This window comes from Dendrobium catenatum, unplaced genomic scaffold, assembly GCF_001605985.2.
Source record: "Dendrobium catenatum unplaced genomic scaffold, ASM160598v2 fragScaff_scaffold_1656, whole genome shotgun sequence".
NCBI classification, from domain to species: domain Eukaryota; kingdom Viridiplantae; phylum Streptophyta; class Magnoliopsida; order Asparagales; family Orchidaceae; genus Dendrobium; species Dendrobium catenatum.
Genome location: NW_021320118.1, coordinates 740,965 through 765,925, shown reverse-complemented (window position 1 = coordinate 765,925; position 24,961 = coordinate 740,965). Strand labels below are relative to the sequence as shown.

The 24,961-nt window shown below is 36.1% G+C and overlaps 2 protein-coding genes across 2 annotated transcripts in view; one reads left to right on the top strand and one right to left on the bottom strand.

Moving 5' to 3' along the window:
• Nucleotides 1-10,650, top strand: part of LOC110106789 (myeloid leukemia factor 1) — a 29,053-nt gene extending 18,403 nt beyond the window's left edge. The window contains exon 7 of the mRNA XM_020836804.2: nucleotides 10,183-10,650. Within this exon, the coding sequence (XP_020692463.1) occupies nucleotides 10,183-10,415 (233 nt within the window). The 3' untranslated portion in view covers nucleotides 10,416-10,650. The remainder of the gene's footprint in view (nucleotides 1-10,182) is intronic.
• Nucleotides 10,651-16,422: 5,772 nt separating this feature from the next.
• LOC110106790 (transketolase, chloroplastic) lies at nucleotides 16,423-20,515 on the bottom strand. The gene is made up of 7 exons (XM_020836805.2): nucleotides 19,913-20,515; nucleotides 18,915-19,005; nucleotides 18,697-18,802; nucleotides 18,300-18,582; nucleotides 18,053-18,201; nucleotides 17,809-17,962; nucleotides 16,423-17,720 (listed from the first exon to the last, which is right to left on the bottom strand). Exons 1-7 carry the CDS (start codon nucleotides 20,405-20,407, stop codon nucleotides 16,764-16,766), a joined length of 2,235 nt encoding a protein of 744 aa, XP_020692464.1. The 5' UTR covers nucleotides 20,408-20,515; the 3' UTR covers nucleotides 16,423-16,763.
• Between the last annotated feature and the right edge of the window lie 4,446 nt (nucleotides 20,516-24,961).

The window sequence follows — 24,961 nt, the reverse complement described above, 5'->3', positions numbered from 1 at the left end:
CCCGCTCCAGGGGGGGGGGGGCACAAGCTGGGCGAAAGCCTCTTATTGTACTGGACTGGCCCCTTCTGGTCCGGTTTGGTTGGTTCCGTAACAGAAGTGTCTGAAGAATTCTCAATCATATTGGATTACATTAATGTCAATATTATTTTTTTTAATCTTTTTTATTGATGATGAAATTTTTTCAAAAGTGCATTCAAATCGAGATACATAGATGTATGCTATTTTTTAGATGTTGTAGTTTTAATTATCAAAATGTTCGTTACAATAAATAGAAAGAACAACATAGAAAATATTCACAAGATTATGACTTATGGTTGGCAGAATCTATATTAAGTATGTGATATGTAATTTTTGCATTGTTGTTGGTGTGAAATTTGTAATTTTGAGCCAATACTAAAAGATCAAGAGATATCTAGGTGCAAAAGGTTCAACTAATTAATGTGTTATTTTGAAGAATGATGATACAAATATGGTTATAAATTTAAAGTTGGGTTATTAAAATATGGTAGTGCTTTAATAATATTTTGGGATATACGAAATAAGAATATCATGGATAGTTTTAGGTTAATTTAATAAACTTCTATTAGACTAATTATGTTATGCGGATTTGAGGATAAACAACTCACTCATAGCTAATTTGAGTGGTGGAAATGCGATTGCTAAGATGGATTTATGCTAAAACTTCAAGAGATTGGTGGAAATAATTATTGGGAAGTTAGGCTGGACTTAAAAGGATATTGAAAAATGAGATATATGTTTTTTTATAGATAATATAGTTCTGATTGATAAGTCATTTGATGAAATAAATGGAGAATTAGAATTACAAAGAAAGTGTTTAGAAGATAAATGGCTTAGAATTAGCATATTAAAAATTATTTATTTGATAATTTGTAATATTTGTTATTTATCAATCAATATTGTTAGATGATGAAATTATACTTATGTGTGAATAGTCTCATGTACTCTTATTAGATGTTTTATTCAAAAGAATGAGGATGATGGAGTTGAGAGTTATAATTTTAGAGTTAATGTTGGGTAGTGTAAATAGAGAAGTACCTCAGGAGTTGCGAGAGAACAATATGGAAATTTGCATGGAATTTTTATAAAATTGTAATTAGGTCAAGTATAGTTTATGAACTCGAGTTTTTGGCCCAAAAAAAAATTCGTTGTTAGCCAAGTTGAATGTGATAGCCATGCGGTTGTTAAGATGGATGAATGAAAAAATGTTGGATGATAAATTGTGAAATGACTATAGAATATGGAGAAATGTCTAAGGAGTTATACAAGGGAGGATTGTTTGTGGGGCAGTGCTTCACGAATCTATTATGAAGTGAATATCACGATGACAAGTAAATTTTTTAAACTTGCAATTATGTTGAGTATGTTGTATGTTTGGGCAAGTAAAAAGTCAATATAGCCAAGTTTAGCATAATGTAGATGTGAATGCTTGGTTATATGTTGGAAAAATTAGATATGATTGATTGTGGAATGATTATAAAATGTGGAGAAATGCCATTAGAGTGTATTAATAAGGATAGGTAATATTGAATTGCCTCTTAAGTATATTATGCGGCAAGAGAATATAATGGAGCCTTTCACGTAAGTTTTATTAAATTGCAATGAGGCTAGATAATTTGAGCGTAGCAGAAATAAGAATGTTGACATGGTTATTGCTAGATCGTGGAATGATTTAGTTCAAAGATGATGGTAGTAGCGTTTGCTAAAAATTAATATAGTTAGGAAGAGTAGAGACCAAGGGGATTTTTGATTTGATGAAAAATGATTGCAGAGTAAAAGGAACACGGTATAAAAGAAAAGTAGTTTAAAAATACTTTTGAGTTTGGTTGAATACACTACAAATGAAAGATTTTATTTTTTTTGTTTGGTTGAAGGGGATGCAAATGAAAATACCAGTGCATTTGGAACTATAGTTGATTGGAGGTGGCCAAAGGCGAGTGCAGCAAGCGATGGGCAGTGGTCGTTAGGGGATGGATGGGCGGTGGTCGTTAGGGGATGGCGATCGGCTGACATCTCTTTTATGTATTTCAAATTCACTAAAAATGTCAAATTTCAAATATACTCAAAGTGAACTAGAAGGTGATTTCCTAATGCACTTCCAAAATACATTGCATTTCAAATCTAGCTCTCCAAATGCACAAAATTTCAAAACCCATGCGTTTACTTTAGCTTCAGAATGTAGCCAACCAAATAGCCCCTAAAAGTAATTAATTAAATAAATTATATATATATATATAATGCTATTGGATTTGTGTATATTAATAGGTTTAACACCTCACTATCCTCAATAGAACAATTAGAATCATAAAGTTGACCTCAAATAATTTGGATTGAGCTAATGGTGATGACAATGAAAAATTATGCCAAAACAATTATGGATGGAATGTTAACATTACTATATAATGGAGAGAATATGCATTTTTGTATCAATATTTAAGAATGACGAGTTTTTAGAATAATGATAATTATAGTGGAATCAATGTTGAGTTAAACAGTAAAGTTATGAGAAAATGTAATGAATGATAAGCTTAAAAATAACATTAATAACAAAGAATCAATTTGATTTTATCAATATAATTTATCTCAGTGGTAATTTTTGTATTAAAATTAATTGAATGATGTTTATTGATCTTGAAAAAGTATATAATTAATAAGAATGTAGTTGATTCAAATGAATGAAAGAACTGTGTTGATTTTTTTAATGGTTATGTGATGAATCATTGGCTATATGTTGTGGGCTGTCGAAAGAGTTCTCAATCATAGTATTATTATTTTTGTCTTTTTCTTTATTGTGTATGAAAATATTTTAAATAATACTCAAATTGAGATATCTTGATTTATGCTATTTTTAGATGGCGTTGTTCTAATCAGTGAAATTATCGTTAAAATTTAGAACAATAAAGAAAATATTTAGAAGATTATGGCTTTGGGAATGGAAGAGCATATATTAAGTATCTTATATGCAATTTAGGCTTTTTTTGTGGCTGGGTTCAAGTAATTGATATATTATTTTGAAGGATAATATTGTAGATAAGGATACAAATTTTAGAGTTGTGGGATTTAATACGAAGTGCTTTAATAGTAATTTGGAGTATAAGAAAATCTTGGAGATTTTTAGGTTAAACTTATAAGACTACTATCTAATTAAACTGTATGGATTTAAGTTTTGCGGGATAACTCACTAACTTACAGCAAATTTGAGAGCAGTGGAAATGAGATTGTTGGAAATGAGATCATGCACAGACAGAATCTTACGATCTAAAATCTTATTTCCAAAAATATTTTTTGTTAATATTCTTTAGATGACCCCATTTAATCCTAGATAATTGTTTTACTTTATTTTTTATTTTATGCCCCTTTATCTTAAAGTCCAAAACTAATAATCGATGTTGGGTACATAAATTTTCACTCGGAATAACTTTACAATCTTTGCAATCTAAACGATTTAATTTTCTAATAAGTAAATAGTCAATCTGGGTTGTATTATATCCATTTTTATAAGATTAGAAAAAGATAAAATGATATAAGATAAACTGATATTTATGTGTGAATGACTTTAAGTAATCTCGGATGTATTATTCAAAAGAATGAGTTTTAAAATAAGGTTATAATTTTATAGTTAATGCTAGTTAGTGTAAATGGAAAAGTGCCTAAGAAATAACAATGTTGCAAGAGAATTATGTGGAGGCTCGCAGGTAATTTTTATAAAGCTATTTTTAGGCCCACATGTATTATGGACTCAAGTTTTGGTCAATAAAGAAGTCATTGTTGACCAAGTTGGGCATTGAAGAAATGCAAATGCTAAGATAGATACATGAAAATATTATGGAAATGATTACTTGCCAAATTATTGTAGAATATGCAGAAATGCCCATGCCTGAGGAGTTATAAAAGGGAGCATTGTTTGTGGAGAAGTGTTTTAGGAATATATTATATGACAGCACTATCATGGTTAGTTATAAGTAAATTTATAAAATTGCAATTTTGTTGGGTTTGTTATATAAACATGAATTGGGTGGTTAAAAATATTAATGATTGACAGGTTGTGTAAATAATAAATGCCATTGCTAAGATGATCGTGTGACAAAATTAGAAAGGGTAGATTGTGGCATGATGATAATGCTATTATTTATTGAAGATTTCATACAGTGGATAATAAATTTAGGGTGTTTGAATATTATATTGGCTAAAGAGTTTGGAGGGACATATAGCAGAACAAAAGTAACATTCAAATATTCAAACGCCATACAATGGATAATAAATTTTTTATATATCTTTTCTACTTTATTCCAATTGTTGTTGGTTTTGTGTTGAATGCACATCCTTTATTTCTAACACCATTGTAGAAATTAACATTCAAATATTTTTGTTGTAAACTAGATGGTGTAACCTCAATTTCATCATGCACAAATCATTTGTAATATGATGAAATGTTGTCACCTGACAAGGATCCTTTTCATCCTTAAAACATTTCTTTTTTAAGTTTTGATATTGAAGTCTCTTGGTTACATGATGTACATTAAGGAGTTCATCATTAGGGTAGTCAGACAGTTTCTTTTTTTGTGTAAATTTGATTGCATGTGCTCCAGTTGCATTCACATTCGGAGGACCAACATGGAAGCCCCAAAACCTTTACCACAAAATGCTATAGCTTAGGAGTGCCATCACCAAATCAAATCCACAACTTACGTCAAGTTGAAATAAATAAGTGTAATTTTAAATATGGATGATACATTCTTATTTCACCCAAGATATTATAAATACAAAATTACCTAGAAAATATTTTGCAACTGTATCTTTTACCTATTGAAATCCAAAGAAACCTTCTGTGTCCCTAAAAAGTTACAACTTTCATATCAATGTTTACTCTTTCTAAACGTTCAGCAATAAGCATGTCCATGCAATGTTGTAGATTGACTTTTATCTCAGAATTTATTGACTTGTTGTTTGCATATTGAAACTGAGGATTAATGTAGTACATGTAGCTTGCCAATGGCAATGGAGCTCTAGTTCCCACGTATTGTCGATAATATCCTATATTTCCCAATAGATTGGCTCAACTCCTTCTAAGTTATAGGCAACTCCTTCGCTTCATCCATTGCATTGTATATAACACCCATACTAGGCTTCTTCTCTGCAACTATCCTTAACACTAGAATCCGTGACCGAACTAGAATTTTCACTCGAAATAATATTTCTAACTTATTTTCCCTCAATGCTCCTAGCCCAAGCACAATTCAACCGTTAAGTGGAAGTAAGCATACACTTTAAATATTGCCTTGCCTCCAATATACTTTGTAGTGTTAGGTAAGAGGCAGAGCCCTACATGGGGTCCTAGTTGGATACCCATTGGGTGCCCACGCTCTGCGCTAGCAGATTTTGCGCACCCATGCCCACTTATGGTGACTTTCGAGATGTCATACCCACCCACACCCACCCACTTTCCACGCTTCTTGAATGCAGTCTGCCACGGATTAATGGCCTTGAGATTTTTTGTCTTTTTCTCTGACTGCAAACTTTTAAGCCACATATCAAAATTTATCGTGATTGCGACGCGGTTCAGTGCTGTGCATTGCATACTAAGAATTACTATAATATACTGCATGCATATGATGATTAGTAATGTAAATCGATTTGTCCCTTGATGTTGAGTACCCACTCATACCCACCCACGAGGCTATGGGCATACCCATACCCACCCATGCCAATTGGGTATGGGTGGGTACGTGGGTGGGTGTGGGTATGGGTACCCAATGTAGGGCTCTGGACTAAGCTGAAGTAATTCTGCTTGCATCAAGCTATGGGAGTTTTATTCTTTGAAAACTTCCTCAAAACTCGCTTTCAGAAATATTTGTATATGAATTTGTTTATCTTCTTCACGTGATATGGAAACTCGCCTACCTTCTTAAGAAGGAGATGTATTACAGTATATGGTACAGGGTGTCCAGTATAGGTTATTTACTTTTTTCTATCAATTTGGCTAGGATCGTGATAGGAAGGGGATGCACTTTCAACCAAATCAGCGAACGACTCAAGGAAATTAGGAAGAAGAACACCCAAGAACAATTTTTTATTGCAAGAACTATGAAGAAAAATGCAAGATACAATTGGTTCTTCAATTGGAGAGGAAGATCTAACTCTCCCAAATCCGTAACTGTCGGCTAGAGCTCTCTCACCTAAGAAAACTTCAAATTCAGCAAACAAAACATTAAAAACTCAACCCTAGGTTAAACAATCTACTTAAAGCATGCTAAAAACACAGCAAATCTCAAAACTACTCTCACTTTGAATTTTCCCTCATAGTCTCCCCTTTCTTTTTTGAAAATTCTTGTGGGCCCACCCCCAAAAGGGATAGCATTGAGCAAGGCGGAACCATGTTCCGGAATTCAATAGGGCAGAGCCCTATTCCGCCTCACATAACATTTTGTCAGTCTAGGAGAGACCGGTCCAACAATACCCCCCTTCCAAAGACTCACCTTATCCTCAAGGTGGAAATAAAAATTGTTGTTTCACCCTCTCGTACAACTCCCATGTGGCGTCATAGTCGGGTAAGTTCTTTCATTTTATCAACACTTCTTTGATCCCCCTCTCCCTGTCATACCCCTTTCAGCTGCAATGGTTCCAACACCATCTCCAAATCTTTTGTTAGTGTCACAGGTAACTTTGAGCTGGATGCATGATCCCTGATAGCTCTCCTTAATTGTGACACGTAGAACACCGAATGTATAGTAGCGATCGGGAGTAACTTCAATCGATAAGCCACAGCTTAAATCCTCTCTTGTATCTCATAGGGACCAAAGTACCTCTGGGTCAGGTTCTCATTCCTCCTATTAGCTACCATCATTTGCATGTAGAGACAAAGTTTCAAGTATACCTTATCACCTATCTCAAATTGCACGTCCTTCATGCGCCCATCTGCTTGCTTCTTCATGATTTGCTGGGACCTCAACAAATGCCTTCAATTCAGCCAACACCATATCCCTCTCCACCATGTGCTACTCCATCGACGAGACTGGTGTGTTAGTATGCCCAAAATGCACCAGTGAGGTGGGTCCCTACTGTACAACACTTTGAAAGTCATCATATGTCAGACTGAATGATATGAAGTGTTGTACTAGTACTTTGCCCATGCTAGCTCTTAGCCCACAGCCAAGTTGTCTCCAAAACAAAACATCGTAGATATGTCTCTAGGCTCCTATTTATCACCTCCGTCTGCTCGTCCGTCTGGGGGTGGTGAGTGGTGCTCCTCTTCAATACTATCCCCTGCAACCTTAATAGCTCCCTCCAAAAATGACCAATGATTAACTTATCTTGGCCGGAATAGATTCTAGTATCTCAAGCAATCCGACTACCTCTCTGATGAATGTTGATGCAACTGTCACTGACGTATATAGATGTCGTTGGGGAATAAAAATTAACATACTTGTTCAATTTGTCCACCACCACCAAAATCTCTATAAACCCTTCAGATCTAGGTTACCCATTTATAAAATCCATGGTAACCTCCTCCCACACTCTGTTTAGATGAGCTAGAGGTTGCATTAACCCTCTCGAAATCATGGCCATATATTTTCTCCTTTGACACACCTCATATTTAGTCACAATCTCCTCCATATCCTTATGCTTCTACTTCCAATACAACTTTACTACTAACCTCTTGTACGTCTTTTGTATCCCTGATTGACTCGCGATAGCGCTTTGGTAGAACTGCAAAATGTGAGGAATATGGACCGAGGTCCATGGCAATACAAATCTCCCCTGGTACAATAGTCTCTCCCTCTCTAGGGAATAGCCATAGTGGCTATTCTCACCCCTCAACACATCCATCCTAATCCCCCTCAGCTTCTCATCCTAGACACTCTCCTCCTTAATAACCCCACAATCTAACATCATTAGTATTGAAATGGCTAACTCCTAAAGCTCTCACATGCATCTGGACAATGCATCAGTTGCCTTGTTCTCTAGTCCTAACTTATGATGGGTCTTGAAATCATATCCCAATAGATTAAATGGTCACCTCTAGTGCTCCTTGGTCACCATCTTATGTTCTAATAGGTACTTCAAACTCCTTTGGTTTGTCCTGATGATGAAATGTCGGCCCAGCAAGTACGGCTGCCAATTCAGAATGGCCAACACAATGACCATCAACTCCATCTCATAGATTGACTTCAGCCTAGCTTTGGTTGTCAATTCCTGGTTGAAGTAAGCTATGGGCCTCTAATTCTGCGTGAGAACCGCCCCCAATCCATATCCTGATGCATCAATGGAACACATTATATTATAATAGGAAGGGAAGGTATCTACATTGAAAAGAATGACGTTCTCATAAAAAAAATCTCCCAATGTCCATATAGACACGTTTGCAGGGTGTCCCTTGCAATCTTTGGAGATGATATTTGCAATTTGCTCATTACCTATCTCCCTCCCTGTCATCCTCCAAATTGATCATATAATGATCCATGCGAACAGTTGAACCTTGCTAGATATGTTGGTAGGAAAGATGACGTATCTCGAACACTACGCTCACTCCCATAATATGAGCCTACATCAACTCTATCATCAAATTGTTGCTCCAATTGATTCAACATTCTCAACTTATTCATATATGAACGGATATCCTCTTTTGCTATTTCTAGCAGTTTGGCACATTGTCATATTTTTGTGAGATCTAGAGAGGTATTCCTTCATTCTTATAATGCTAGCTCTAATTATCTTGCCACAGTAATTACAATTCAAATATACATATGTTTTATTTCTTCCTCAAGCATCAACTTGCACGCTATGTTTCCATGTCCAGTCCTTTCTATAAGCCATTGTGGATTTCACTTTGCCTTCAACCATTTCAAGTAAAACCCCTAGAATGGAAAATTTGATTCAAATATGGGAAAATGAAAACATTCAAAGCAATAGACATCCTAATTAAGCCATTCAAAAAATTTAAATGTACTCAAACCAAAGAAATTAGGATTTATAAAGTTTAACCCTTCAGAGAAAAATTTAATGGCGCGGAATTTGGCGTTTTACTTCTCGTGACAAACAAACAGCTTTTCATCTTGCTAAGTTGTTTGCGTGTGTGCGTTTTAGGTAGGCTAACAAGTATATATATATATATATCCTTGAGGCGTCGATGTGATTTTCACCTAAATTAAGCTGAGTCACGCGTCGGGTAGCACAATTTTAAAAAATGTTGCAATACACTTGCCCCTTACCTCCCTCATCACTTCTGCCTCTCACTTCGCTCGTCTTGTATTTTCGTAATTGTAGTAAGAATTCAAGCTATTGTTTATGTACCTACGCATTGGACCAAGCTAATGTAGTAACGTGCCAGACTTCCATGCAGAATGCCCACTCATCGTTGCTCCATTGTTCATATTTCAGTGCATTTAAACCGTACTTCAATAAACACGTGCCATTGCATTTGATTTGCATCCAACCAAATGATTCATACATTTTTGAAATATATACATTTTAGTTAAACTGCATTTTTAAAATACATATTTTTTTAAAAAATATTCAATCAAACAATCCCTAAGAACAAATGAGATATTTTAGATTATGATAGTTATAAAGTAATCAATCCAATATTATACAATGAAAATATGGGCAATTGTAATGGGTCATAATCTTATAAATAATGTTGATAACTAAGAATTAATTCGATTTCATACATGAAGAATTATCTAGGTGGTATTTTTTTTCCTATTGCAATTAATTTGATTGCTGAAACATTTGATGTAGGAGGATCTCAAAGTCATTCAACTCTCTTTGACATAATTGCAATATCAAGCTAATCAACAAAATTTATGTTGAAGTTATCTCAAATCAAATTGAACTCCTTTAAAACCATTCCTAGCCAAAACTTTAGTCAGAATAACTTGAGCTTTTTTTTTTTGATCTTTTGAGGATATAAGTGAAGAAACGATGATTCGCAAATTTATTTGATGCACATGAAAGAAACTGTTAAATTTATGAAGGATTATGGCTTCGTTTGGGACGATTTTCTTTCTGTTTCTTAAAGTAAATTTTTAGCATAATTTTTTAAAATTTTGTACTAAAAAGTTGCTTTATGAAGCATTAAGAAAGCCGTCCCAAACGAAGCTTAAATGATGGATGATCGGCTAATGTCTTTTTTTGATATGTTTCATGGTTTAATGAATGATCCAGGGATTTATGGGAGTGACCGACGGGAATTCGAGCCATCGCGAAGATTGGCTCTGCCTTCCATTCCACAGGCCCATCCGCACGGCTCTTGGGCTAGCGCAGGTGGTGGACCAGAAAGGCAGTCATCCAGCAAAATGGCTTCGCCCTCGTCAGTGCAGCAGCCGAAGCCCCCCCACTCTTCTGGGAGAATGCAATCACAAACAAGGCCTAATCCATATGATAGGAGGTTTCATTGAAGGAGTATTTTCTACCCAAAACTCAAATCAACTGTGAACCGCATTGTACCGACGTCTTATTATCCGTTGATGATTGGTTTATCTTACAGTTTGTATACACTTCTAACAAATCTATATTTAGTTGGTACTGGTTTTCTCTTTGCATAAGACATCAAACTATAGATTGCGATCGTTTCAGTATAGTCTGGAGCATATTAATTTGTCCATTTTAATGGCGGAATCTATTGCTCTATTATTTGTCGTTCTTGGATGCAATGTTATGTCTTATTGTGCACCTGCAGGTTGATCTTGATTGATACTACACGAATTCTGTAGGTTATGTGATGATTCAGACTGGCACGCAGGTGCAGGCGCTGAACTTGGTAACAGGATTAGAAAAGGTGCTTAGCTGCTGCATCTTTGATCTTCTCGTATACAGAAATTTCGTATTTCGGATCAATACCAGTTTTGACAATTTCATCAGATTTACAGTGATGTTTTTTTAAAGGGTTTAGGATGTGTTCTAATGTAGAATAGAAAGGTAATTGCATATGCATCGAGATAGTTGAAATCACATGAAAGAAATTATCTTACTCATGACTTTGAGCTGACAACAATGATGTTTGCTTTGAAAATTTGGAGGCTTTATCTGTTTGGGGTAAGATATGAAATTTTTACTGATCATCAAAATTTAAAACATATATTTTCATAGAAAGAATAAAATTTGAGATAGTAAAGATGGTTGGAGCTAATCAAAGATTATGATATGAATATTCAGTATCATCCTGAAAAAATTAATATTGTGGTTGATGTTTTAAGTTACAAATTCATAGGAATGATGAATCAAATGATTACTTAGAGGTTTAGTTGATCAAGGAAACTAAAAATATGCAATTAAAAGTTAGAGATTTTAAAATTATAGAATACTTACATAAGATGATAGTAAAACCAACTTTAACCTATCGATCAAATAAGCTTAAAACGTTTAATGAAACAAGCTTACTTAGGGAAACATATATTTTTATTGATAATGATAAAATTATTAAGCATAAATCTCAATTTTCGAAAAGAAATTTTGTAGGAAGCTCATCAATCATGCTAATCAATTCATCTAGGCAATTTTAAAATATATAAAGATTTGAATTTAATTTTCTTGTGTCTAAGCATGAAGAAAGATATTGCTAAATATATAACTACGTGTGAAGCATATCAAATTATGAAAGTTGAACATCAGCGACCTAGAAAACTATTGCAATCACTATCTATTCCTAAGTGGAAGTGAGAAGATATTGCAATAGATTTTTAATGGAATTTATTAGATCTAGATAGGGTCATGATAATTATTGATAGACTGACAAAATTAGATCACTTCTTGTCTATCAAATAAACTGATTTAGTAGATAAATTGACAAGCTTATATATAAAAGAGATTATCACATTGCATGATATCCCAAAAGTTATTATATTAGACAAAGATGGTCGATTCACTTGTATGTTGTTGAAAAGCATTCAGGAAGGCTTGGGCACAAGCCTACACTTTAGTATAGCTTTCCATACTCAGGCTGATAATCAATATGAACGAATAATTCATGTATTAGAAGACTTATTGAGTCTGTGTTTTTAATCTTTGAGGTAGCTAGGAAGACCACATACTACTGATAGAATTTACTTAAAAAATAATAGTTATCAATCAAGTACAAAAATGAAATCATGTGAAGCACTTTATGGTAGGAAGTGTAGAGCTCCTTTAACTTAGGTTGAAGTAAGGGAAATACAACTAATGGGCTCAGAGCTAGTTGATGAAGCAATAGAAAAAATGAGATTAATCAGAAACATATTGAAAGCTACTCATGATCTCTAGCAAAAATATTATGATCCAAAACACATAGTAGTAGACTTTGAAGTTTGTAATTTTGTATTTCTAAAGTTTAAACCTGTGAAAGGTGCAATCAAATTTGGTCAAGGGGAAAAATTGAGTCATAGGCATATATACCTTTTGAAGTTATTGAGAAGATTGGAAAGTTGCTTACAAGCTTACTCTTCTAGCTGACATGTCAGATATTTATAATATTTTTTTTGTGTAACTGCTAAGGAAATGAGTTACAGATGTCCATTAGATAATTTTACATAATAAAATTGACCTACAGAAAAATTTCACTTATACTTAGGAATAAAAAAGATACTAAATTTTAATACAAAATAACTCAAAAACTGTAATATATTAAAGTAAAATGAAAAAAAAAAATCAAACTGAAAGAAAAATAGAAAGAAGTCATTAGACAACAAATTTCTTGTTTATTTAATGGCCGCTAAGATAATGAATTTTGAGGAATAAATTTCAATAAGGTGGGGTGGATTATGAAGTGGGCTGTTGCGGAGAAATATGCTAAATTCATGTGAGGGTTGCAGTGTTGCTGAAATTGGTGTTTGCTGAAATCAGTAGAAAACTGAAATCTGTTGAAATCATTATTTGCTGAAATCAGTGAGGAAATGGAGGGAGGAAGAGGAAAGAGAGGTAAGGGAATATCAGTTCAGCTTATAAAGAGCAAATATCTAATCAAGAATATCACTAGGAATTATTCTCAAACTGTCTATTACCAGTAAGGATCTGGTACGCGTCCTCTAATTAGTGGTTTCACTACAAAATGACACCACAGGTAAACGATTATGATCGAGACCTTCTGAGTGGATGATTTTGCCGCTAAATGGCATCATTAAATTACGGTCATGGTCAGATCACGTATGTTCCCCAATGATGTTAAATCCTTGAGTAATGAATCAATAGGATATTATTGATAGGGCACAAAGCCCTCTGTTAGCTAAGGTAGATTCAAATTTAATTTATTCTGTTAGACAAATAGTCACCCCAGACCTACGAGGCACCCTTGGACCAAACAACTCACGGTTGCCGATAAGGAACCTTCTATCAGATTGGGTCGACTATCTACTCTAACTAAGTAGACCAGTGATCATGATGACCCAGGACGACGGAACCATGAGATCTTGATCGGGTTTATCATCATTCCCCCCACTATCCGTTCTAAGTACAGGGTGGTGAATTTCTAATTTTAAATATTAAGTTTCAAATGCCAAAATATGCTGCTACTATACACTAAATACTATGTATCTATTCGATGACTAATTGAAAGTTTTCTCTCGTTATCGGGAGGGATAATTAACTATAGGGGCTTGCGCTTATAGGAAACGTGAACTAAAATCATAAAGTCCTCACAAAATAAGGGCGAAATATATGGGTAATGTTTTTTTAAAAACAAAATGTCTTCTGAAAATTTGCCTAAGAACTTACTAGGTAAAACTGTCCTCGATGACCCGAAAAAGAAAATGGACCGTGGAGAGGCCAGTGTGTGAAATTCTTCGAAGCCCACATCTAGTAATGTATGTTGTTGAGCTAAATCATTAGTAGTGGTTGTACTGCATGAAAAAGGAAGGAGCTAATAGGGCTCTATGTAGTAATTGACTGTATTTTTGTATACATAAGTTTTGGTTATGGATAGAAGCTAGAGTAGGAAGTTGTGCAGAAAGATTTTTTGGTATGCATCTTTATTTGAAAGTTTACTAAAGCCTTGCATTTTATTTAATGTGTTTTGAATATGCTTCCACTTATGAAATATTGAGATAGAATCCTAAGACTGCACAAAATGTATTATGTTGGGATAGTGTGAATAGGTAATTTTTAACTCACTTAATTCCGATCGAAATAATTCAGGATGTGTTGTTAAGAGATATATCTGTTCAGATTCTCCTTATCTATTACACTTCAAATTGATTGAAGGAGCAAAAATGGGGCGTGACAATTTCTACCCCATGAGTTTGTTTGAGCATTGACCCACACTGGTTATCCAATGATTGACACAATTCAAGCAATGTTTATGTTGTCCCAATGCATATAGGGTAGCTGTGGGAAGCTCATCCATGATCTGTGTGTTATTTACCTGCAAGCTGCTTCTTCCACAGCTTTCTACAGTGACAATTCCATCAGTAGCAGCCAAGCCCGCTAGAAAATAACTGTTACTTGACTCATATCTCACTTAACAGATGCAGTTCAAGGAGAACTATGTAAGAAAAATATAAGGATTAATTTAACATAATTTTATTTGATTTTTGAGATATTTTAGGCTATAATCTAAAAAAGTCATCAATATGTTTGATTCTTTTACCTAACACATGTTTATTGACAATGTATATGACTTGCGATTAGTTTAATACAGAATCACAAGCTAAACACTTAAAATTAAATCATCCTTAAAAAATATTTATTGACATCATTTCTGATATAAAATGAGGGTTCATTACATATAGGTCATAGAAATATAACATTTTATGAATTTAAAATCAATTTATATTCTTGATGTTATCTATTCTACTTATATAGTGCCTCATTAAAACTATGCACTAAATTATATTCTCTTTATATTCCTTGATATTTTATCATTTTTATTTTTTTGGGGCAAGTTAGAGGATTCGAGTGGGGAAGTGGGGAAGTGGGGAAGAAGGGATTCCGTCAAACAACGGTGAAACTATTCTGTGTAGATATGGATATGCTGTTCGGAGACAAATTAGAACGTGTCACATCACCCTTTTGTTGTATGCGATGGTTGTGTACCCACTGTATACGAGGTGACATGACGCACACTAATTCGCCTCCAAATGATTTGGTGTCCACACAGAATAATATCTCCAACCAACGACCGGTAGTTCAATCCGGTTTTTTTTTCTCAAACTACCTACTTTTCATCCAAGACTTGTTTACTGACGAATTCGTGCCTGTGCTTTGAAAAGAGAATGTTGATAAATGGTAGATGGTGTGAACATCTATGATAATGAAGAAGAGGTTGGTCACTCAACAACCCAATAATTTCAAGATTATTATGATATGATAAAATAAATAAAAAAAGGCTTATTTGATGCCCCAACAACCAATGTCAGTTCTTTCTTCTAAACATGCTTCTTTTGTATATTAATTATTGCTCCTTCATTACGTTCGTTGTTCCATTTTTGGTGGTTATCCACCACTCATCAAACAAGCAAGTTATTGGATGCTCGCTTGAAAGGAGAAAAGCTTGCGTAAATAACAAATAAATATATACATAGCAAGCTTAGCGCAGAAATACATCATTTCTGATATAAAATGAGGGTTCATTACATATAGGTCATAGAAATATAACATTTTATGAATTTAAAATCAATTTATATTCTTGATGTTATCTATTCTACTTATATAGTGCCTCATTAAAACTATGCACTAAATTATATTCTCTTTATATTCCTTGATATTTTATCATTTTTATTTTTTTGGGGCAAGTTAGAGGATTCGAGTGGGGAAGTGGGGAAGTGGGGAAGAAGGGATTCCGTCAAACAACGGTGAAACTATTCTGTGTAGATATGGATATGCTGTTCGGAGACAAATTAGAACGTGTCACATCACCCTTTTGTTGTATGCGATGGTTGTGTACCCACTGTATACGAGGTGACATGACGCACACTAATTCGCCTCCAAATGATTTGGTGTCCACACAGAATAATATCTCCAACCAACGACCGGTAGTTCAATCCGGTTTTTTTTTCTCAAACTACCTACTTTTCATCCAAGACTTGTTTACTGACGAATTCGTGCCTGTGCTTTGAAAAGAGAATGTTGATAAATGGTAGATGGTGTGAACATCTATGATAATGAAGAAGAGGTTGGTCACTCAACAACCCAATAATTTCAAGATTATTATGATATGATAAAATAAATAAAAAGAGGTTTATTTGATGCCCCAACAACCAATGTCAGTTCTTTCTTCTAAACATGCTTCTTTTGTATATTAATTATTGCTTCTTCATTACGTTCGTTGTTCCATTTTTGGTGGTTATCACCACTCATCAAACAAGCAAGTTATTGGATGCTCGCTTGAAAGGAGAAAAGCTTGCATAAATAACAAATAAACATATACATAATAAGCTTAGCGCAGAAATTTAAGTTAAAAAAAAAAAAAAAAAACTAACCTGTCTCAAAATTGCTCAATTTAGCAGGCAAAAATTCAAATTCTTCATGTCTTATTTATTGTTACAATGATCAATGTTTGCAATTTACAGAAGGAAGATTCACAAATTTTGCATTAAATAACACAGGATTTGACGGTGGAAGGAAGAAGAAAATGATAGAAAGTTCCTCATGTATAGCATTAAGAAAACAAGTGGATTGATAGAAAGTTCAGTTTGATCCAACAATCAGATTCAATGACACATAGACCAGGAAAAAGTGCAAGCAAAATTATGAAACTTTATAGCCAGAAGACAGATTTGAATTCATGTCAAACCGAACTGTCCTCAACTCTTCTTGATGGGGCTTCAAACTATAGAAACTCATAAACTCTTAGCTTCTGCAACGACATTCTCAGGTGTCAAACCAAACTCCTTGTAGATTTTGCCAGCAGGAGCACTAGCACCGAACCGGTTGATGCCAATTGCCTTTCCCTTGCTACCAATGAATTTTTCCCAGCCGAACGTTGCTCCAGCCTCAATACTAATCCTGGCAGTGACATCTTCAGGGAAGACACTCTCCTTGTACTCATCGGATTGCTCATCAAACAACTCCCAAGAAACAAGAGACACGACTCGAACCGTCTTTCCCTCCTTCCTCAGCTCATCGGCAGCTTTGACGGCGATTTCCAACTCAGAGCCAGTGCCCATAAGAATGAGGTCTGGCTTGTTGCCAGAAGAATTGTCAGAGACTATGTACCCTCCCTTCTCAACTCCTTCGATGGAAGTCCCTGGAAGCTGAGGAAGCTTCTGCCTGGAGAGGGCAAGGATTGATGGCCTCTTCTTGTTAAGGACTGCAATCTTGTAAGCACCAGCAGTCTCATTCCCATCAGCAGGCCTGAGCATTAAAATGTTGGGCATCGCTCGGAAACTCATTAAATGCTCAATGGGCTGATGCGTTGGACCATCTTCACCGAGACCAATGGAATCATGAGTCATGACATATATGACTCCTGCTTCAGATAAGGCTGATATTCTTATTGCAGCCCTCATGTAGTCAGTGAAGACAAAGAAAGTTGCACAGTAGGGAATGAGGCCAGGACTGTGGAGAGCAATGCCATTGCTAATGGCACCCATTCCATGTTCTCTAACACCAAAACGTAGATTTCTTTCTTCAGGAGTGGCTTTTTGGAAGTCTCCATAACTTTTCAACAGAGTCATGTTGGAGGATGCAAGATCAGCACTACCTCCAAGGAAACCAGGGAGGACTGTAGCAAGAGCATTAAGGCATTGCTGCGAGAGATTCCGAGTAGCGTCGGCACTGCTCTTAGGTGTGTAACTCTGAATAGGAAAATGAATAGAATGGCGATATTTATGATGTTCTTCATGATCAAGGAAGATAAGAAAATGAGCTTAATACAGACTATACCGGGAGTGCTTTCTCCCATCCTGAAGGAAGTTCTCCAGAGATGATGGTTTTTAGTTCTGATGCATCCTCTTTGTACTTCTTCTCATATTCTGCGAACTTGGCATTCCATTCTGCTTCAAGAGAAGCACCTTCTGGGACATGGCGACTCCAGTGGCTGAAAAAGGTGATGTCGAAAAGGTTCCTTGTGTGAAAAAGACTTCAGATAGATATGAAAAATAGGAAAGGCAGTGTGGAGTCTGCAGACCTTTTGACATCTTCAGGCACATGGAAAGGCTCATAGGGCCAGCCAAGGTTCTGCCTGGTTGCATCAACTTCTTTTGCACCTAAAGCACTTCCATGTACACTGTATGAGTTTGCCTTGTTTGGTGAGCCATAGCCAATGGTTGTTGTAACCTGCAAAAAGTATGAAATTAAGCAGTTAAGAGCAAAAGAAGAAGAAGAAAGGAGAGACTCCAAGCAAAAAAAAAAAAAGAACTTCAAAACAAACAGACCTTGATCAATGTGGGCTTATCCTTGACAGCCTTTGCTTCCTTGATTGCAGCTCGAATGTCATCATATCCAGTGTTTCCATTCTTCACCCAAATAGTGTGCCAACCAAGAGCCTCAAACCGGGCACTTACGTCTTCAGTAAATGCAATCTCAGTGTCCCCATCAATAGATATGTGGTTATCGTCATAGAAAGCAATAAGTTTTCCAAGACCCCAGTGCCCAGCAAGAGAACTAACTTCATTGGAAATGCCCTCCATTTGGCAACCATCACCAACAATAACATATCTACGAAAAAGCAATAGATCTTAGCAACATTGCAGTACATATCTTGAAAGCCTTACACAAGAAAAATAAATAAAGAATAAAGGTCATTAATACATAAAGAATAAAGGTCATTACGTATAATGATCGACAATCTCATTGTCTGGCTTGTTGAAACGAGCTGCAAGATGTCTTTCAGCAAGTGCTAATCCAACAGCATTGGCAATTCCCTGACCCAAAGGACCTACATACCGAAACAACCAAGAACAAAATGAAATAGTTTAACAGCTTGCAAACAAATAAATAAAATCCTCATATAGTGCAAGGATCTTAGTTTCAATTAGTTTGAAGCAAACCAGTTGTGACTTCAACACCAGGTGTTTCGAAGTTCTCGGGATGCCCTGGCGTTTTGCTTCCCCACTGGCGGAATTGCTTCAAGTCCTCATCCTAAGGAAACAAATTTACAAAACAATAACATTAGTAATATCAAACAATCACATAAAACAGAAAGCGACAAAAACAAAATTATTCTATATCTTGTGTTTCTGAGAGAACAAACTGATATTGTTAGTAATGCTAAACTGGTAATAGATTATGTGACTCTGCAATAGCTGAAACTGAGGTTTGTTGATTACAATGGAGCTGATCTATATGCCATAGTTGCGTCGTTAGAAATAAAATCCTCGTACTCTCACAGAGAATTACAAGTTGCTTCAAAATTCAGTTCAATGTGCAAGCAAACTTCTCATGCAAATCAAAACTAGAAATCACATATTAAAAAAATAGAACCAAACAAAACCTAAACCCGCTCAAGGACAAAAGGATATTTTTACACACATCAAAAGAGGAAGAATTATAATTGCAGAGAATATACATGGGCAAGGATATGTCTCGATTAAGCAGAGCAGGACCTTAATTAAAACTAAATTAATTCTCCAATAATCAAACAAGATATACAATCAAGCATACTTCATTCAAATTTATCTCTACTTCATTTACAAGTTAGGAAGCAACCCCAGGATTCTGCTCCTAACATAGGTGTCTGGTAGCATAGTTATTAAAAATCTTGAAAATTATTGAAAAGATCTTGGATTCGAATCCCCTTGTATATTAAATTTATGTTCGGCACTCAAATTTCAACCAAAAAAAGAACTTCTACAGGCACAAATGTAAATCTTTGTTGGGTAGGCAATACAAGAAAATCATGGTGCAACTATACCAAAACTGAAACTTTATTAAATTCCCCAGACACAATTTAACATTCTTACAGTACATGCTTACGCAAAATTATAACCAACACGAGATCTAACGACCAACAACATAAACCCACCAACTTTCTACTTCAAAAACTCACCTGGACGCTATCATACCCAGCGAGGTGGAGCAGCGCATACTGGAGCATGCATCCATGGCCGGCGGAGAGCACGAAGCGATCACGATTAAACCAGTAAGGGTTCTTGGGGTTATATCTCATGACCTCGTCGTAAAGGATGTGACCCATTGGAGCACATCCCATGGGAAGCCCCGGATGACCTGAATTCGCCTTCTCGACGGCGTCGATTGAGAGGAACCGGATCGTATTGATCGATTTCTCGATCAGAGCCACCGTTCCGGTTTTCCCCTCCAGCGTCTCGACCGCCGCTGCACGAGGATTCGACGCCCGGCGCCGTGGTTCCACGGCGGCTCGCCGGCGTGGTACGGCCTTGACAGCGCCGCCGGAGAACGAGCTAAGACCGAACCCGGCCGGAAGAGAGAGGCGGTCCGGTAGGGTTGGGGCGACCGAACCGTAGCTGGACATGGTGCGCCCTAGGAGGGCCTGCGCAGCGGTGATGGAAGATGAAGCGGCCATGAATGATCTCTAGTTCGTACTTTCTCGCTCTTCTCTGCGAAACGAGAGGAGCGAGTGAGTGGTTGTGGCAGGAATTGGGTTTTGAGAGGAGAATTATAGGTGGGAAGAGCGATGCGATGGAGAGTTTAGCTTATAGGATAAGAGGGCGAGGGATGGGAGCCGTTGGATTGGAATGGAGGAGAGATCTGGATTGTTGAAAGGGGGTGGGAAATGAATGTCTTGAATTCGTTTGACCGTGCATGTGTGGTTCTTCGCTTTGTTTGGCTTACAGACTGGTCGCAAAACCATCTGGGTTATTAGTGATTATTTGAACTTAAATATGTAAAAATATATATATTATAATATTATTCTGATTTAGTTTATATTAAAATTAATGTAAAAATCAAGGTTGTGAAAACCGGACCGGACAACGAACCGGTAGAGATAGCGGTTCACGGTTCGACCGGTTGAACCGGTCGAACTAGAGATTGAACCGGATGACGTAATAAATACAATTTATTAAAAGTTAAGAAGAAAGACATAGGAGCTTTAGATTTTTTAGTCCCACATCACTTGGGAGACTTTCCCTTGGTGAAGCTTTTACTATATATTGGCTTTTGAGCTAGAAAGGTGTAGTACATCATGTAAAGAGATGAAACTTTATGAAATGCTTATTTGGAATTTTTAATTTAAAATTAAGCATTTCAAATTTGAAATTAAATTACAAATATTTTTAATATTTAAAAATAAGTTATTTAAAATTTAAATATTAAAAAATACAAATCTTGAACCGGCCGGTTCAAGTGAACCGCGACCGGTTTGCCGGTTCACCGGTTGAACCGGCGGTTTTGGACAAAACCGGCCGGTTTGAAGAGTCGGTTTTCAGGTTGAGCCGAACCGGCCTTTGAACCGGTTCACGGTTGAACTGGTCGGACCGGCTGGGCCGGGTTTTAAAGCATTGGTAAAAATTATTCGATTCATTTTGACATTAATATAGTCTTAAGTTTTTTTTATTTAAACCAAAAAAGTCCCGCATGTTAATCAAGAAAAGGATACAAGTTCAAAAATCATAAGACTCGCTAATGCTCCTAAGAGCAGCAATAGAGGAGGAAAGAGAATCCTAATGAGCTGAAAAACCAAACCACATAACAAAGTGTAAGACAAAAAATAAAAGAAACATATGTAAAGATCCAAACTCAGGAGGCTAAGCTTATCCACCCGCAAGCCAAACAAGGGCTCTCCATTGGAGGCTACAAACCAAGAGCAACAAGCCATAAATCCCAAACTGCAAAAAGACCACCAAGGTTGCTAACAAGTAAGGCATAAGAGGAAGCATACCGAAGCCTCATCAACATTGCCTTGAATAAACCACCAGCCATCAGAAAACCATCGGCGAAGCATACCGCAAGCAATAAAAAAGGACACCATTGACAAAGAAGAAGGGACAAAAGCTAAACCGAATCCATATGGGAAATTCATTTATTCATTCTTCGATGTACATTTTTTCTACTTACTTTTTTTAACAGGAAGACCAATGTCAGCAATTTAAAGAATACACTATGATATAATTTATTTTAGGGTATTTTGATTTTTTTTGGATAATAATATTTTTATTTCATTCAAAAATAAGAAAAGTAGAACAGCCCAAGAAAAGACAAATCAAAATTATAATGCTTTGAAAGCAACAACCAAATAAAAAAGGAGCTAAAAAATACAGAAAGAAGGCCTCAAAGTATCGAAGAAACAATGAAAATTGCCAGACAGACTCAGAAATGACTAATCCTGCAACCACCCAACCCCCAAGGAAGGACTATCCATTGGAGGCAGCGAATCACAAGGCAACCTGAGGAGAACCACAAGAACCAACATTATCCCATGTGTCAATAAAGACCACTAATCATAATTGAACCACCAAGGTTGCTAGCAACCATGGCCAATTCGGGGTTGTGCATAAGGGAGCCTCATCATAGTCCAAACTCAAGCCATAGAAAGACAATCCAAACCAACCAAAGACACAAAGCCCCCCAACCAGCAAGCACCTCAACCCAAAATGATAAAGCAATATACTAGACCCAGAAACAACAAACAACATAAAAAAGAGAGACACGAGCCTACTTCTTTTTATGTTTCCTCCTATGACGTTTGCCACCACCCAAGCCAAAAGCTTTTTCAACAATGCGACTTACTCTCAAGTTATACAGCTTATGATCCTCCTCCTTCAGTCCATCCAAATCTTCCCTATCACCCACACAAGCAGAGGAAGTAGAACCATCAAGCCAATCATTATGAACCATGTAAGCACCTTCCAAATTAATCGCCAGATGAGCTTTCAAAGCTTCAGGGGAAATAAGTGGAACAAGAACATTAACATAGGCACATTCGATAGAACCGGTTCGCACGAATTCAATGGAGACTGAAAAAAACCCCTAGAGTCCAAATCATTCACAAACGCAATAGGGCTGACAGAGACCCCAACGACTCCACCACCACCAAAAACTAAAGATTCGAAAATACCACCAATATCAGCCACTGCTTCAACACTAAAAGGACTAGCTATAAGGTTAATTAAATAATTATTGGCATAAAAGATCTCATTACACTTTCCATATTATTACCAGCAATAATTAAAGGCAAATGAGTAGCTTCCACCTCAACATCAATAGGAGCAACCCAAAGGCAAAACAGAATCCAACTGAACAGCATCAACCAAAGGAGCAGCCAAATTAGCATAATCAACACTAGGACCCAACTCCACAACCTTATCAGTTTCACCACCAAAATCAACAATATCCACCCCCTTATTAATGGACGGAGCAAGAAGCAAGGAAGGTGTAACACAATTATCCAAAATATTCAAAATATCAACATTATTCCCATCATAACTTACATTAGCATTAACAGGGTTAGAAGCATTATTAAAACCTGTAAGCGAGGCAGAGGACGATAATCACCAATCAAATGCCAAATACTTTTAAAGGAAGCAAAAAAGGGAGAAAAAATTCCATCTCAACTTAATGAATATATCCAAAATTCTTCGGACCTAACCATAATTTATTAGGATAAGTTTTTGGAATGTCAATCTCAATCAATACCCAAGCCATAGAAGGACGTGAACCAATAGAAGTAGCATTATCAACCTTCAACAGCCTACCAAAAATCGAACCCATGCCGTGCAAGATATGGGGGGAGAAGAGGCGAGGGCGGATATTTGGGAAGGAAATCCAAATAGGGATCACCGGAGACTCAACACTAACATCAAACAGAGGAGACTATATGGTTAATTTCATATAACAATTATTAACTATGTAAGTTCTATGGAAAAATTATCCTACTATAATCCAGATCATTAACCAACTTAATCAAAATATGTGACGGATCAAACAAGATAACTAAAACATTGTCAATAAGCTTAAGGTTGAATCAAATATTCAAATATGTGACGGCTCCCTTTCAAGGTTAATACATAAATATTGTTGGCTCAAGAAAAATGACGCGAATGCATTAATCATGCTTTGCAGCCGTAGGATTTCATTTCTCTTAAGTTAGATTGAAATTAATCAGATTTCTTGTGAGGGTAGTGTCAGGGTTTAAAGAACTGGGGTCCTTACTTTCCATGAGCTCAAGCACTCATGGTTAATTACCCCTCTTAACATGTAAGGAATAACTCTCGATTAAAGATGAATAAATTTTATATATTTTTAGTCTCAAATAGTAGGGAAAATGGAAGTAAACCCGATCATGGTTCCATCGTCCGGGGTATACAGTAGTTTCAATATACCAACACTAACAATTATTGACCGTAATATCTAGAGAATCTAATTATCAACTATGGGTTGCCTCCTCTCAGGGATCCCGAGTAGATTGAAGTGGTTAGTTATGAATTTTTAAATTTATTTGGATTTTGAGGTTTTACATCTATTAGAATACCCAAAAATTAATTTAGTTTGAGATTTATGGCTTCGTTTAGAAGTAATCCAGGAGTTTGGATTTGAACGGGACTTATGGCTTCTTTATGAAGTAGCCCAAGTATTTAGATTTAGATTGAGACTTACGACTTTCATAGAAAGTAGCCAGAGGATTCGATTTGAAATGAGGCTTTCTGCTCTATTTATGAGTTTCCCAAAGATGAGTCTTACAAACTAACTCTACAACAAGGCTGCCCAAAGTTTTAATTATTTGGGTAGGACTTATGACTTCCTTTAGGAAGTAGCATGAAAAAAGCGGGTCTTATAGCTTAATTCCTTAGAGGGGGAAAAAATCAACCAGGGAAAACTAAAAGGGAGCCGCCAAAGCAATAATCTCCTCCTCCGAGATCCATAGAGAATGGAAGCAACAAAAGGAGGAAGGTTTAAAGTTAGGAAAACTCACAACCAAAGAAAGACAAAAAAGAACATCGAGAAATGAACGAGATTTGAACAATCCATCTTAAAAGCCAGGATCAGCGAGGCGTTTCCCTGCCATCAGGCGAAAAACAACCAGAGGAAACCAAAGCAGAAAAGCCTAACGAAGAAAGCACTACAATAAATAAAAAAAATAAAGGCAAAGGGCAAAGAAGGACTTCCCTGAGGCCAGCCA